This window comes from Diorhabda sublineata, chromosome X, assembly GCF_026230105.1.
Source record: "Diorhabda sublineata isolate icDioSubl1.1 chromosome X, icDioSubl1.1, whole genome shotgun sequence".
Classification (NCBI taxonomy): Eukaryota; Metazoa; Arthropoda; class Insecta; order Coleoptera; family Chrysomelidae; genus Diorhabda; species Diorhabda sublineata.
In genome coordinates this window covers 6,540,542-6,557,481 of record NC_079485.1, presented here as the reverse complement: position 1 = coordinate 6,557,481, position 16,940 = coordinate 6,540,542, and the positions used below count along the sequence as shown (strand labels likewise).

General features: G+C 32.2%; 1 protein-coding gene across 1 annotated transcript in view; it reads right to left on the bottom strand.

Moving 5' to 3' along the window:
* LOC130451673 (dedicator of cytokinesis protein 3) overlaps positions 1-16,673 on the bottom strand; it is a 75,713-nt gene extending 59,040 nt beyond the window's left edge. The window contains exons 1-3 of the mRNA XM_056790845.1: positions 16,537-16,673; positions 9,195-9,472; positions 193-341 (exon numbers count right to left, since the gene is read on the bottom strand). Coding sequence (XP_056646823.1) covers positions 193-341; positions 9,195-9,472; positions 16,537-16,573 — 464 coding nt within the window. The 5' untranslated portion in view covers positions 16,574-16,673. The remainder of the gene's footprint in view (positions 1-192; positions 342-9,194; positions 9,473-16,536) is intronic.
* Between the last annotated feature and the right edge of the window lie 267 nt (positions 16,674-16,940).

Genomic DNA, 16,940 nt, shown 5'->3' with positions numbered 1-16,940 from the left:
GTTAGACAGTGTAATTGTGATAAAGAAGTATTTATTCTGTGGTCCTTTATTTTTTAATCTCGGAATGATTAAATAAATCGAACATCAATTCTAATGATGGGATAAAAAATAGCAAAAAGCGTAATTTTTCAATGTTTGTAATAAATTTTTTTTCCAATTTACATCTATATACAAACAATTAAAAAGACTTACCGGTTGCCCCAATCTATTTTCTGAATAATTTTTAGTTTCAAATCAGTGGTTTGATCGTGAGTTAATGTACCCATGACGAGTTGTCTCCTCCATTCTAGAAGATCCCGCATTACTTTACCAACGGTTTCAAATTTGTAGTGGTTCCTCTCCTGAAACGTAGAATTATTATGTAATCCATAATTTTTAAATAATAAGGGCACAATTAAACTAAAATTCGTTCCAATGAGTTGTGATTAATTTTTTATAATTTAGGTTAGAAAAATCGGGTACGAGGTAAAAAAGGCTTATAAACATCGGACTTGATGAACAAGTAGTTGATCATAAGACAGAATAAAAGCACTTTTCAATATGATACAATAGGTTCTATGAAAAATTATCATTTCAAAATTAGTATTTGTCACCAATATTCGCAATATTTTTTAAAGTCACTTAATTAGGTACATTTACAGGGACCTGGCCGTAAAACTAAAATAATTTTTTCGATTTTATTAAACTTATGGGCAATAAACAAATAAAATCTCGAATATCCACACAAAATATGTCATTCCATTAGAAAACATACCATAGTCAATATTTTTTTACTATGTATATGTATTTTAAAAAAGCCTAGAAACAATAGCAAAATATTTAGGCTCAATGCGCGGCTTTCATAAACTTAGCAGCAGCAATAGTGGAATTACAGAGCTGCAAAATAAACAGAAGCAAAAAGTGTATTTTAAGAAATTGCGATTCAAGGAACATGTTTTAGCAATCATAAAAATTGATGTTTTACTATATACTATCTAAAAGCGCTCAGTACATTGTGAACACTTCTGGAAGGTTGTTTTAATTGGTGTCTATAATGGTTTATGTTTGCTTGGATGGCTTCATCATAGGAGATCTTGTTTCTCGTCTCGATAGACAAATGTATTGATGTCAAAACGTTCATTGACACATCACCCACATTGAGAAGACAGTACTGATGTAAACCTTTCCGGAAGAAACCTTCTAGAAATGCATCCAGCCATGGATTCAATATTGTAATCAATACTGATAATCAAGGACACACAATAATTAAGTAACCCGGATTTCAAATTTCAACACAACAAAACAACACCTGCTGACGATTTTCATAGTTTCCAGACTTCAATTCAATAAAATTATAATAATGTAACTTCAGGAAGATCCAGTTTTATTACATAGAACAGATGTTCAATGTATGATTCCGGTATATCTTAGTTCAGGTGTTGTAGCTGTATGTCTATGTCTAATATATTATCCTAGTAGTTCTTTGGCCTTATCATATATTTTGAAAATTATCGAAATGTCTAAATATCGGTACAGCTTTATGTAATGCCTGATATTTTTTGTCAGTCATTATACCCTATATTGTTGTTCTTTCCCTATCTCTACTCCATTATTTGCATAATTTCTTTTAACGCTATGAATTTGCGTGCCTACGAATTGCGGGTTATTTTATTTCCTTGTTCGGCAAGATTTTTATTTCAACCCTTGTTATGGTTCGTTTAGTTTGTCGATTATGACTTTTCTTCTTTACAGGATTGTAATGAGACTGTATGTCAGTTCCTGGTTCATTTTTTACTATTTTCCAGATGTTTGGGAAACTTTTTTTCTTGAACTCATAGGTACCAAATTTTGGTTACATATCCATCTATGTCTTATGTAAATAGTGTTCTAACAGTGAGTTTTGATCATAAAATGCGGTCCATATGTATGGAATACATTCAATTTTAGCGTCATTATGCATTATGTGAAAAAAACCTGAAAAAGGTCGATTTTTATTCCCAAATTGGCAACTTACAGTATGAAAATATCATTCCCCTTAATTATAAGTAACCCCTCGAAAATTTTAAATAAGAAAGGGGGCATGTTGCACCTTGTTGGAAATGGATTTTAGTCATCTGTTCAGCAATATAGTTTTTTTGAAATTTGGTGCAATCACAACTAAGAAAATTAATTTTAAAGATGTAAAATTTTGTAACTGTATCACCAAACTTTACAATTAAATTAAATGTTCAAATTGACCACCTTTCACTTCTTGACAATAACCGAGGCGAATTTGGAATTCTCGTACATTTCGACAGGTATTTTCGTATCTGTTCTGCTAATCAGGAAAAATTTTTAGAAGATACTTAAATATGAATCAAAAAGCCAAATAAACATTTCTTATTTGAAATTTTCGAGGGGTTGCTGAAGAGAGATAATATTTTTATATTGTAGATTGTCAATTTAAGAATATAATGAGACCTGTTTCAGTTTTTTTTTCAAATAGTACATAATAACGGTAAAATTGAATTTATTCCATACATAAGGACCACATTGTATATTTGGTATTGTTAATTCATGTGATTCTGCGAAAAAAAAACAAGTTTTATTTCTTTAACAAATTCATAAAATATTATCTACTTTTTGCCTTAAAATTACACATAATTTTTAAAAATGATCGTTGATTTACTGAGCGGTAATGTATCCTTTGTTTTTTTTTGTCCTTTTCAACTAATAATTGCTTTCTTCACCCGTGTCCCGGCTGTTTCTATTTAAAGTTTTAAATCGAATGCACGTGCTACTACCACCAATAATTAAAATTGTTTTCTATATAAATCGTTCAAATACTGAGGTGAAATTTTATTTTCCTCCAATTCTGCTAATATTGACCCGTGTTTTACATGAATTTTTGCTTCGAATATTTTTATCTAAATGTAATCCATTATTATTTTTATCTTTAGGTTTTTTTTTTTACAATGTTTTACTATTCTTCAACTCGATATACAATGAAAACGACCAGCACCAAAACAGCCAAACATCATGTTTGTAATTTGTATTTTGTAAGGCAAAAAAAGATGAATATTTGAGTTTCGCAGATAATGTCAAGAGTCAATAAAGTATCTAAATGAAAAATATCTGTAATATACTAATTGATTCCTGTGCGTATTTTTGAGAAACATTATCTCAATGAAACTTAATTATTTAATATATTGCCAGTTACAGAGTTGATAATTACTCAGTATGCGTCAAATAACAAAGGGTAAACAACAATGAGGTCATTTGGCGATGATTAACAGTGTAACGATAAATCAACAAACTTTAATTTTATAAGGTGACAATATACACAATACTTTAATAAATTATACAACTCAACTATTGTTTCTAGATGTAGAAAAATGAGAGATAATTATGGATTTATTTAACGTACTGAATTTTCATAGCAGGTTTTATTGAGAAAATCAAAATGAAAACAAGTTTGACTTGACATAGTATCAAAAATTATCTTCCAAGCATTTAACGTAATGGAAACACAATTCCAGAAGTGCGGTTGAATATTTCACGTTTTCAACTGTGTGAAACAATTTTCAAGGATTTATGATAGGAACACATTATATTTTACGCGAAGGGGATTCAACGAAAAAGCGATTTCGCTACGGTGATTATATCGTAATTTTCTGCCACGTTTCTTTAAAAATTCTACATAAATTTGGGGGAGGGATTGGTTTTAATACTCATAAAGTAAACTACTTTCGTTGTTGACTACATATCGAGAAAAATGGAGAAACCGAGGAAAAGTTACGTGAATGTTATCCAGGAAGTGCTCCTTTCCATGGAGTGCTTTGTAAATGCAAAATTGTGTATGGAAAAGCTATATGCAAGATATGTGTTTCTTAATGTCGATATAAAAAATCGCTCGCATTGAAATTTAAATGCAGTTCAAGTGGATTCATCTCGGTAGATGAAACTTGGGTTATACCCCACGTAGAAAAATACAATCGCAACTATGGAGTATGTTCATCCGGGGAACATACTCCCAAGGAAACAAACAGTGTTTTGGGATACCAAAGGTGTAATCTTAATTGTTTATTTAGAAACTGTTACTGATTTGGTTACACGTGTTGGTGCCGAATTAAAATAAAAATGATCGCATTGGGTTAAAAAGGAGAGTTTTCTTTCGTCATGTCCATTAGTCCTCTATTGTTACAAAACATTTATTGTTACGATTCATTTCCCCATCCACCATACTCACCCGATCTGGCTTGATGGATGCGATTTCAGAGTAATAAAGAAATGATGGTGATTTTGCGAAACTTCTAGGAGATTATTTTTTGGTTAATTCCAAAAAATTGGAAACTCTTCGTAAAAATTCAAAGGAAATATGTCGAACCATAAATTTTTTACAGTAAAGTAACATTTTTATTGAAAAGTCACTTTTGACCTCGTAAATCGACAAATACTTTCCAATAATTAAATCGTCAAGCGAATTTTCTACAACCTATCCAACGTATGGTACGAACTAGTCGTTTTCTTCGATCTCTTCAATAGTGAATTGATTGTGATTCAACCTAACGGATCAAATAAAAGTAACAATTGAATCAGGGTTTCAGAAATTCAAAGATACTTCTCCTTAAAAACAATGATTTTGAACCTGCTTTATTCTCATGTATTTGCCCCTAAAATTGTTTTTTCTTAATGGCATTTTCAACTTTAGAAATACCTTCCTCAATAGTCTTGTTTGTCAATACCATCAATATCCAAAATACTTTCTATACTGTTTAAAAATCAACACCTGAGTAGTATAAAGTACATCCAAGGTCAAAGAAAACTACCTACCCAAGGTGTCTATTTTTGGCTCACAGTTGTGTGATATAATTTCTGCTGTGTCTCGTTTCTACCCGGTGTTTGCTGACAAACTAACAGTTTCAAATAAAGCTTACTTTTTCGGAGCACATAATTCTAGAAATTCTCTAAAATAAGCCCGTAGGATTTTCCTAGTATAATCTTGAAAAATTGCTGAATAATTTAGTCTCTAGGTATAGGTACTTCATTTTTTAAAGTTTCACTATTTGCTTATTTCAATGTTATTTGCATTGAATGACTAAATTGTGAAAAATCGATTGTTAAAGATTGTATTTTTAACACGTTATCCCTTGTTTAACATTAAAACGATCATGTTATTGGAAAACAGAAGAAATTTTGATGCTATTGTCCCAGAAACTGAAAATCGTTAATTGAATGTATGACAATTATACACTGTGTCCCCGGATAGGTGAAACGTGTCTTGTAAAAGGTAAACAATTTTCGCTTTAATTTTTCATTTTTTAGAGTTTGGTTTGGTTTTGTTGAAGACTAATTTCCAACATAATTTTAGTATTTGAAGATTTTGAAATAACCTATTTCTCTCTAAAGTGCCTTTTATGTGACAAGTTATTGGGGTAGTTGTTTAGACCCCTATACAGAACTTCAAAATTATCGGTCAATTTTAATTTTTGAATGTTCATTTCACAAATTTGAGAATGATATTTGTAACAAAAACTACCATAAAAAAGTATCCATAACACTATTAATATGTTAAAATGAAGTGTCAAACCCTACTTTATTGAAATTGAACGTCTTCTAAATATAACGCTTACATTAGAAGAAAAAAAAAATATGATTCAGATGCTTTGGTTGCTTTCAATTCAATAGATGCAGATCCCAAAATGTCTCTTAATATCGAACCGTAATTATAGACATAAGTGAAACACTTACAGAGAATTTAAGTAACAGAACAAAGTCAAAATTTGTTCCATATTAGAAGAAGAGATTTGTAGTTGTTGATTCGAAATGGTTACAACAAATCCCAAATCTCTAAGAGCATCCACAAATTTTTATCTCTAACTCCTCAACCCTCATCCACTGGTTTGGAGGATTAATTGAGGGTGTTACTTCCATACATCAAAGGTGTAACAGACAGAATTTGCAGAGTCTCCAAACTCCATGGTATTCGCACAATATTCAAACTCAATCAGAAACTCTCCGATGCAATCAGATCCGTCGAAGATAAAATATCCAATGAATACTATGGAGTGTATGAAATCCCTTACTCAGATTGCCCGTTCCTATATTGGCTAGACAAATTATCGTATTTCCATCTCAATAATTGTTGTCTGTCACTGATTCCGATATTTCCTCCACCCTTGCCCAACATAGTGTCCATATCGGACACACATCGATTTCGATAGAACCAAAACCATCGCCCCACTCCGCTCATTAATTCCAGGATTATTCGAGAAGCTATCGAAATAGAGAAACGTCCAAACTATCCGAACACAAGGGACGATAGCCAGAGATCACCGGCAGCTTGGAAACACCTTCATCCACTTCGCGTCAATACCACTCCGGCCAACAATAACAACTCTTCTAAAACAACTCTCCGAGAAGCCAATCTCCACACATTTATTACCCCTCCCGATAATATACTCCCCACGCGCGCCAAAAACTCAAAACCCGCCAATAGGTCCCCTATAATTACAAGGTCCAGGCGACTGGCTCCCCAGGTAGCTCGGGACCAGCAGTGAGTTTCTTAGTGTCAACAGTATGTAAGAGTATTATTTTTATTTTATATTCCAATAATTTTTTGTTTCAGCTTCTCATTTTCTCGGTGAAATTCCAAGGAGTAGGAAAATTGAGGTCTTGGAGTTAACCAAGAAAAAAGAGTGATTCGTTGTGTGGAGTATGTAGATTGAGACCACTGAATCAGATCACTTGTTACCAATGAACGAATAACCACCTTATCCCCATCATTCTCTTGATAATGGTTCTAAAGTGGGAGTCGAAACTTCATACTTTTTTGGCATTAAATGGTTCGTTTCAGGTTAGGGTTGGACTTAGAGATTTGAGAACGATGAAAATGAACGGTTATGAAATTCATGTTCGAATATGTGTATAAGACAAACTATTCACTCAAATTGATCCCCATTTTATGGAAGGTTTTTTCACTACACCCTGCACCATGTTAGTTCGACTGTGTGAAATAAGTGGTTCATTTTTCGACCACAGCTGCTTCAATCGTGTAGTTGTGGCATGTATTCAGATAAGTTTATTGGTCTGTTATTTTTATATTATGTATTTTATTTGGAGTATTTCTATTTGAAAATGCAGTTTACATTTTATAAATTGGCGCAAACATAATACATGAAGTTTATTGTGAAAAATCTAGGCTAACCTAAAATAATTTGCATGTGGTTAGTGAATTTGTGATTGACTCTATAGAAATTTCTAATTTTCTTTCAGAATGCTTTATGTGCTTCCGGTTATTATGCAAAACTAGACATACATGTTCTTCAATAGTTTCGTCTTTAGGGGTTTCGAAATCGTATTGATAGTGTTTCCGATATCTCTGAAGAAGAAATGTATGCAGATACAAAGCAGATGTTTCGAACAAATACACAAACGAAACTTTTTCAGAGAAATTCGGACCAGCTACAAATGTTGATATCCCATCGCCATTTGTAATTTTGAATATTAATGTGTATGATCTAATTTATATTTACACAACTGAATTACAAACCATTAGATTTGACTTTTGAGTTGCAAGCATTCGTAAGTGTGTTGAGAATCATGGAGTTTCATAAATTTCCGAAAATTAGATAATATTGTTCTACAAATCCAAATTTCCAGAATTCTATACTTCATGCATTCATAATTTACAAGGCTACCGAACAACAAAAATCGACAGTCTACGGTGCAGTTGATATTGATTGGGGAATTCACTGATAGCAAGTTAAAGGTAAATGTCAGAACCCCTCGCCATTGAATAACGTAGAAAATAATTGACCAAAAAAGATACTTCATGAAGATGTGCCTATTGTTCTACTAGAGGCAAATCTAAGAGAACATGTCCGGGGCACGGCGTTTGTAATGTAGGACTCTATACCACACTTTGCTCTATATAACAGTAATGTTTAATTTTTCAACATATTTTTGAATTATACATGTTTTTTACTTCAAACACTAAAATGTAGACAATTGTCAAATAAGAGCTGTGTTTTTGGTTTATAGAAACCAAATTTTTTTAAAGATTGTGGCCCATTTTCTTTATAAATCAGTGTATAAATAATGCCAATTAGAAGCTGTATTAATCACCCAGATAGTATTTAATGTAAAAAAACATTTAGTAATAAAACTGGTTCTGCCCTGCAAGGGTTTATCATAGCAAATAAAATAAAGTCATACAAGAAGAGGGGGTTGACGTAAAAATGGCTTTTCAATCAAAATTACTTTACCTCACCCTAAAAAAGCAAAACTTTGATTTAGCTGATGCGGGTGGTAAATTGAAGGGAAAATTGTATATTGTTTGGGGAGTTGTTTTGGCTTTTCAGCCATTCTGAGAGTAGGCTACTTTTCTGAGGTTTTTATTTCCCACTTCTCAAAGTCTAAGTACTATTCATTCAAGGTCCTTATTCCTTTCAATGAATGGGCATGACATTCGCAAAGTAGATGGTCTGTTGTTTCCGTGGCTTTCTCGCAGAATCTGCAGTTGTCGTTCTCTGCCATGCCTATCGTCTTAAGGTGGTATTTGATGAGGCAGTGACCAGTTCTTCACACTTCTAACCTGATATGGTTATTAAACTTGGACTGCCTAAGACCTGGAGTGTTTCTCCAATGAGACTCCATCTGATTCTTTAGAGATCCGTTCAGTTCGTTATTGATGTGGTATTTCATAAGGCCAGAGTAGGGCTATGGTTCTAAGTATAGTGTCGTTGCCCCTGGTAAGGCTATCCCTCCCTTATTGCCTAGTATACCATAGTGGCGTGGTAGCCACATTAGGGTTACTTGGTTTCCTATAGCTAGTGCTTTTAAAGTTTGTTTCCAATTTGAGAGTATTTATCCTTGGCGCGACTTATCTGTCTATTATTATTATTCTGAATCAGAACTTTTCGCTAACGGACTATGAGGAAAACTTTAGATTTTACAAAAGAATCACATTGCTGGAAGAATATATAGTGATTTCAAATTCTAGAACAAATCAATCTCATCTGTATCATATGTATTAGTCAAAATCAACTTCACCAAACATACACCGTCACCTTTCATGTTTTCCAAACTTGGCAATGTACATTTGTCTAGTTTATAAAATCCACACTAATAATTATTATTCATGTTCAATACATAGTATCTCGTTGCTTAGAACTATCGATCGCTCTATTACTTTTAGGACAGTTAATAAAAAGATAAAATATATTGGTACTTACCACAAAAATTCCTTTCCAAATTCTTCCCCATTCTCTCAACACAAGAGTTACCTCACGAACAATAGGATCCTCCAAAGGAACCACACTTTCGAAAAGACCTTCATTATCAACTTTGCAGGGTTTGAGGTGTATGTAAGACTGTGGAAATATGCCTTTGTGCGATCGATTTTTTGTAGAAAAACCTCGATACCAACCCTGACATTCTTCTAAAATTTGCACGGTGTCGCCGATTTCCAAGGGAAGGCCGAATTTTGTGCCTCCCTTCCAATTATATATCGCTGTAATAAACAATAGTACATTACATTTCTAATTTGGAATTTTACCGACTGCGTGCCAAGAAACAACCACAAGAAATAATTGTTCTAGTTTTGTTTGTTTTATTCAGTTCAGTATGTAGTGTCTCTAATGAGTAGGGATTACCGCGAAATGTGAAAGGTTAAGCCCAATCTCCTCAATAGTTTTTTTTTAGAATTTTTGTGAACAGCTTCAGTTTTTTTCAAACATAGGGAGGAAATAATTCCATATTATTAAGCATTGTTTTTTTAAACTATGAAAAATAAAGTCGAGACAAAGACCTGATCTGAAAAGTATGATCGTGTTGATAAAGTACTAGACGGAAAAGAGTGGTATTTACGAAATCAGCTGTAATGATTGTTTAACGGTTTAAAGAGCACCTAACTCATTTAAAACATGGACGGACAAAAAAAAAGTTGTGTTCAATATGAATATCACAAAAGGTTCCAGAAATTCCAAGTTCATATTATCTTGATTCTTCTCCAAGAAAATCAACCATTATTGACAGTTATGTAGAGTTTAAACTGGATAAGCTCCAATGATATTCAACAATCAGAACATTCAAAAGTCAGTTATATTAGAAAACATAACAAAATAACGAATTTGATCAAAATAAAACCGTAACAATAATAAATTGATGATTCATAAAATTTTTGTAGCTTTTTAGGCCAAATTCTAAGAATTTTTTTTATATAAAACCTGGAGTTACAACTATCAAGTTTAATCAAATCACCTGAGTAGCGGAAGCCGTCTGAAGCGTTCAAAAATGCTACACTTGGTTGATATGACCTTAGTACTTTAGGATACACACGGCATATTGATCATGGACGTTTTGAAAACGAAAAAGATATAATAACAGTGTATTATTGTACTTAATTCCTTTAATTGGAAATGAAATGGACCTATATGCAGAAGAAAAATGATGCCGCCAAAATAATATCAAAAAAATGATGGTCAAATTTAATAAATTAAACCTCGAATTTCTTTTGCAGCTACCATAATCCCCAGATCTGCCCCCCAACGGCTACAGGTTGATTTCAGACCTGAGAAAAAATGCTTCAAGGAAGTAAATAACAATTAAATAAGGAAGTCGTTGTTGCAATTTATTTATCACACGTTGCACTGTACCAATCAGATTTTGGTTGTGAATTTGGTGATCCAGAGAAAAGGTAGAATTCAGAATCTGATGTTTATCGTTGTTTGACAAGATGGCCAAGACGATTCGAGATATATTTAGGAACATAATTCTACTGATTAACCAGCCGTTATCCAAAGAAGAGTTTGTTTCGACAACAGACAATGATGACTTTTATCAAATCCATAAAAACAATAAAAAAAAATATTTATTCGCTGTTAAATTTGAAAGTTAATAAGGAACTTTGAAGCAAAGTTGAATAAAAAAGGAAAATATACTTTTTATACTTTTCACGATACCACAGCAGAAAACAACGAAGACATTGAAGATCGTTTAGTAGAACCCAATAAATTATTTCAACGTAACATGACATTAAAAATTCACTTTTTATCCTGAGTGCCAGAGACGTGCAGCGCATTCACAAAGATATGATTAATGACATATTGCTGTTAGGCCTTAAAACGAGATGTCCACGATAACACGAAGAGGTTTTATGAATTATATTTTCTACACTTCGGTAGTATCGTTTACTCATTGATTTTCATCAAGTCTGCTATAGTATCGATATTTCAGTGTACATATATAGTAAGTGTAAACGCGTTAATTTCTCAGCAAATCAAAGTTGAAGATCAGCGGGAGTCAGTTATAAAAGGCAGCCTTGGATGTCTATTTAAAAAAAACATTATTTCCAACGTTTAGAACATTGGTAGTTATAAGTTCTGATGCATTTAAAATTAGTAAACAACCTATTTGAATGAAATTCCTTGAGCTAAAACTGAAGATAAAATAATACAAAACTAATTTTTGAAATTCACATCAACCATTTAGTTGCTTTACATTACCAGCATAGGGAATTTCTTCGATAAGCGCAATGTTATTTTCAGGGATAATGTTATTTGACAACAAATAAAGATATTTTCCATTCCTAGACTGAGTGTGAAAAATAATCATGTTTATCAAATGTTAGTCGTACGGAAGGCACCGGGCTATGATTTAATATTATGCCAAATATTGAAAAAACAACAAGCTTTTTCTATCGTCCTATTGTCCAATAATATGGAAATTTGTCGAAATTTCCCAAGTAAACGGCCCTATATACTAACTTCTCACCGACCCATCAGCCTACTTCAGACAGTAAACAAAGTTTTTGTACGGTTACTCTTGCAGAAGATTTACGCAGACCATGATTTCTCAACATTGCTACCAATACATACAGAGTGTGATTTTAGGAAAAATTACCATTTCGAAGGCTTGAAGCGTTCGAAAAAGTCTGGCACTAAGGGCTGCTTTATAAATTGAAAAGCGCACAACCCAGTAACAATTTCCTTCTAATTAAATCCTACGTAACAAATAGACACTTTTTTATCAAATTCTACGACCAACAGCCAAACCCCTGCCCCAATAACTCCGGTGTCCAAAAGTTTTTAGGCCCCTGCTCTTCCTACTCTACCGCTACTTACTTTAATTGAAGCTTGCCAAGACATGTAACATCATCTTGATATACTTTACGAATGGTACACACGATGGTGAACAAAAGTAAACAAGACAAAATTAACCCAAATAATATTTATCACTCAATACAACACCTGCGAACCTGTAGCAAGGGATAACGTACGCGTACCAACAGTAACGGACACAAGATGTCTTGATCTACATTTTGATCACCTTACAAGGAAGAAACATATTCAGACTAAAATATGACAGATTGACATAAAATACCGGTAAATATGATAGCTCTTAGGATGGAAATCAAAGTTGAATATTATCATATCATACAAAGTTGTCAATTTAAAGTGTTGAACGATGAATATTAGATGCACAATGGTACGTAAGTAATAATCAGACAGTTCACTGTGATTTTTAAGTTTCTTTCCATAAAGGATGCAATCTAACGAGACACAAATGTCACATAATGAACGCCATAACAACAACAATGGTCTCGCCAAGTATTGTGCAATGCGGGAAAAGATGATATTGATTCAATTTCAAATGGCAACTGATTGCATTTTTGTTGCATTATAAAATATTGAGCCATTAACAAATTCTGAACGTGGACTAGGTAGATAAAGGTCGTGCCCCGCGTTCCTAAGTGGATAGCTGTGCAATGATGATGATTCAAAGATGAATAAGGAACGGAGAGTCAATATTTTGAATCTTTTAAAGTAGTCCCGGTAATGAGCCCCGCTGTTTAGTCTCAGTAAATATCTTACAGGTCTCACAGCACACACAGAAAGTATACATGTCAACGTCAGATATTCTGTAATTACAAACAATGTAGAGGTCATAAGTTTTGCGGAAGACGATAGAAAATTCGAACACTTTCTCAGATATTAAATTAATTAACTGTGTGAACTTAGTACCTCCAAGAGATAAATTAGTTCTATTAAATCTGGCTACTGTGGTATAATTCTGGAAAAAAACTGGCTCATTATTATTTGAACAATCTACAGTGATTGCGATAATTTCTGGAAAATTTAGTTCCCCAAGAAAAAAATATAATTCATCTGTTTGGTATCTTAGGGCCTCAATAATAATAAGAAATTGACCGAGCATACTATAGTTCAGTTTTTCAGAGGGTGCTTGCTCCTCTGATCGTGTTATTTTAACTAAAAATTTGTAAATTTATAAGGAAAGCCACTGAAATAATATTTGCTATAACCTTCCCTAATTTTTTGAAGCTATAAAGTTTCTCCGTTGAAAAGATACACCTGAAGGCGGAAAGATCTTCGTGTGCCCTTCGAAGCACACACTGGATGGTTGGTCGTGAGATAGGCGAGGAATAGCCTAAGAGCTTTCAAGATGTTGCTATCCCTCAGCTTTTGCTGCAACCGAATCTCGTGATAGCCGTCCTATAGGTGGAGTCATCGGATCCATATGCCATCTCCATCTCCATCTTCCAAAAAGCCATTCAGTTTATTGAAACGTCTAAGTTGTTAATGTTGCTGTCATAGGCATAGAAATATATATTTTTTAAGAATTTCGAAAAAATTTGGTGATATGATTGAGAGTTTATAATATTTCCAGAAAAATTAAAGATCTGATAACGATGTAAATACCATCATAATATCGGTCATAGAAAGTTTTTGCGATGTACAAATGTCGAAACAATATACTTATCACAACAAAATTAAAATGTTTGTAGCGTCAATATGATAACGTATATTGGCTAAAACTTTACATGTTTATCTACGTCCTTGCAGGACAAAGTGTGGGTGCGGCAACTAATATTTGCAATAAAATGAAAATTGAATGAAAAATCATAAATAGCCGAGTGTTGAGTTGACCAACATTCTTTGAAGTTGCCTCTTATTGAGATATCTCTACTCTCCCGGTGTTCTTATTAGTGATAAATTACAACAGATTGAAATGTACTGTGGTAATTTTTAATTCACAACCGATATTTATTTGTTGTATGTTTCAGTCTTTCCTATGAAAACAGTAATTTTATCTGGTGGATTGATACTCATAAAGCCACACAAACACAAAACTGATATTTGTAAATATAAAGAAGTATGTAGTTTTAGTAATACAAATCATGTCTATGGCTTGTAAAATATATCAAAACCATCAAGTGAAAATCAGTGTTCGTTCTTCTTTCAAATTCTTTTAGGAGCAGTGCAAATTGGGATATTTATTTTTACAGTCATACACTAAATTTTAACACATTCTAAACCTATTTTTTTTTAAATTAAGTACTTCAAAATTCATCATATTTATAATTATTTTCTGTAAGTAATCGTAGTCGTATTAAATATTTATTTGGGTTAATTTTTCAATGACAACAGTGAAAAAACTAGTCGTAATTATTTTATTATTATTATGAATGTAAATATAACTATATTTGTGACAAAAGTTTTCGAAATCTGGTTAAAATCATAGCATTGAAACATTATCTTCTATTTAGCCAAGCAAAGGAAGTAGTTCAGGACTCTTCATAACTTTGGATTCTTCCTTGTAATCTTTCTCCCTATGAATATTGTAATTTGCAAGTTTTACAAATTGGTCTTTCACATTCAGTTGACATACTGAAAGTCTTTGTTTCTAATAGTATTATTTTAGTATTTTTCCCTGAAAGGAATCATAGATTATATTATAGGTACTTTATTTTCAATATTGTTTATAGAAGAGGGATTTCTGAAACATAAAACAACACAGAAGCCAAGTTTCTCAAAGCATGTTCGAATCCATTCAGAAACCACGCCGATTTCAAAAATTATTTCATGACAAAAATAATATTTCAAATATTTCACAAGCAAGTTAATCAGTTTCTGTTTATTGGAGCTAATACCGTGATAAAGATCTTCAATAGTTAGTTTAAAAAAGTGAAATGTATGTTACAAACCAGATGAATATGGTACAAAATTGTTAACCTTCAAAGCATGAACTACATTACTAAATGAAACACTGGAAAGCGGTGGTAACCTAATAATCTATGAAATGAGTGAAGCTGTTATCAATTTCCAGGTTGGGGTTTAACATGCCTTTTTCAAAAGCCAAAATAAGACTAAGCAGGGGTACTAGTCATCTGATTGAAGTGATCTGAGAGTTTATTATTAAATACTGTATTTAATACCATGGGACCACCAACAACGAGTAAAAATTTAAACTTTATATTTGTAGGTACTTCAAATCACTATAATTTTAAATATCCACTGCTAGAGGAATATTAGAAATTGTAGGAAGCATTAAAACAATAAAAATAAAAATTGTTATTATATCTTGGTTACTTAGTAAATCAGATACCAATAACGTTACTTTCTCAATTATTTTAGAAACGACATCGTCGATGATGTATTTGTAGATTTTATAGTTTTGGATGAATTGTTCATAAATAGTAGGTAGGTATAATAAGACTAGCAAACAGTTTTTTAATAAATATTTGGATCTTGCTACATCAAGATTATAGGAGAGTAGCTTCAAATATATTTTTTTCGGATGGTGACAAATAAAAAGTTACACAAGTGTTCTGTGGGTCAAATCATAGAATAGAAATTGTGACAAAGAAGAAATTTTTATCAGTATATTTTTTCATATACTAAACCCACTACACAAATATATTTAGTTAGTTTATTTGAGCACAAACTTCTAGTTATAAAAAATTGCTAACAGTGTAAAGTAATAATGCAGATATACAGAAATGTATTTTCTTTAGACAGCATTTTAATGATTTCATTTTTTCTAACAAAAGTATCCACTACAAAACTACATAATAAAAATGACAACTTGATTATTGGTAATCAACATTTAGGCTATTTTTCTTCCAATTATTAGAAGTTGGTAGTATCTACATACTACATACATCATGGATATTTGGACTAACTAGAATAAATATAGCAATTTAAAAATGTTTGTTTACAATAACATCTTAACACAGCTAAACAAACTTTAAAAATCGAGAGAAATTATTGAATCATATACCCAATGTAAAATAATTTCTTCAACTTAACACACATGTTTTCTAATTATAAATTCCAAACATGCATCAAAGAGGAAACTACAGTTTTAAATATTGAGATGGAAGGACAGGACAGGAAGTTGAAGTCTGCAGAGTCTATCAAAAGTAATATTAAATGCAGAGTACCGCTCCATTAGTTTAACAATAAGAAACATTACCTGCAGTTTATTCGCCTCTGAAAATTACGCAAATGTTCTGTATTTGTATTATCAAATGATGATAACAATTTTAAAAATTTTGGAAATTATATTAATAAGCTCGGTTTAGTATGTAGTAAAATTTCTAGATAAAAATAGAATTTGACGAAAAAATGTAACATTGATGAGTAACAAAGTTGTAATTTACTACTAAACAAATAATAATAATTGATAGCAAAAACACTAGATTTCTTGCCAATAATCCAATAATGATTAAATTCAAGGTAAAATCTCATTGACAGTGATAACAGAATCACTTACCAACTCCATATTTCTTAGTACTTGTTGGAATCCACATTTTGTTTATAAAAACGAAAAATTACATTATAAAACACATAAAAACACTAACACTCGCCTCAAATCGATAGTATGCTCTGACAATACGCGGCCATTGTTTAGAGTGTTTAGGTTGTCAAATATTGGACTACGAACGGGAACTGTTAAGAAAATATGTTCAGATGGTGTCTAAAGTATCCAGTGAAATCCTTATTATAGCTTTTCAAAAATAGATGGCGCGTTTCAATCAAATTATATCTACTTCAATATGTGCATAGCAGTAGAAAGTGCGGAACTATACAAGTCGTATTAAGCTTATTCTGTATTCTTTCTAATTCTTAGTACAGTTGTAGATCTGTAGCACATTAATATTGATAAAGGGAATAACG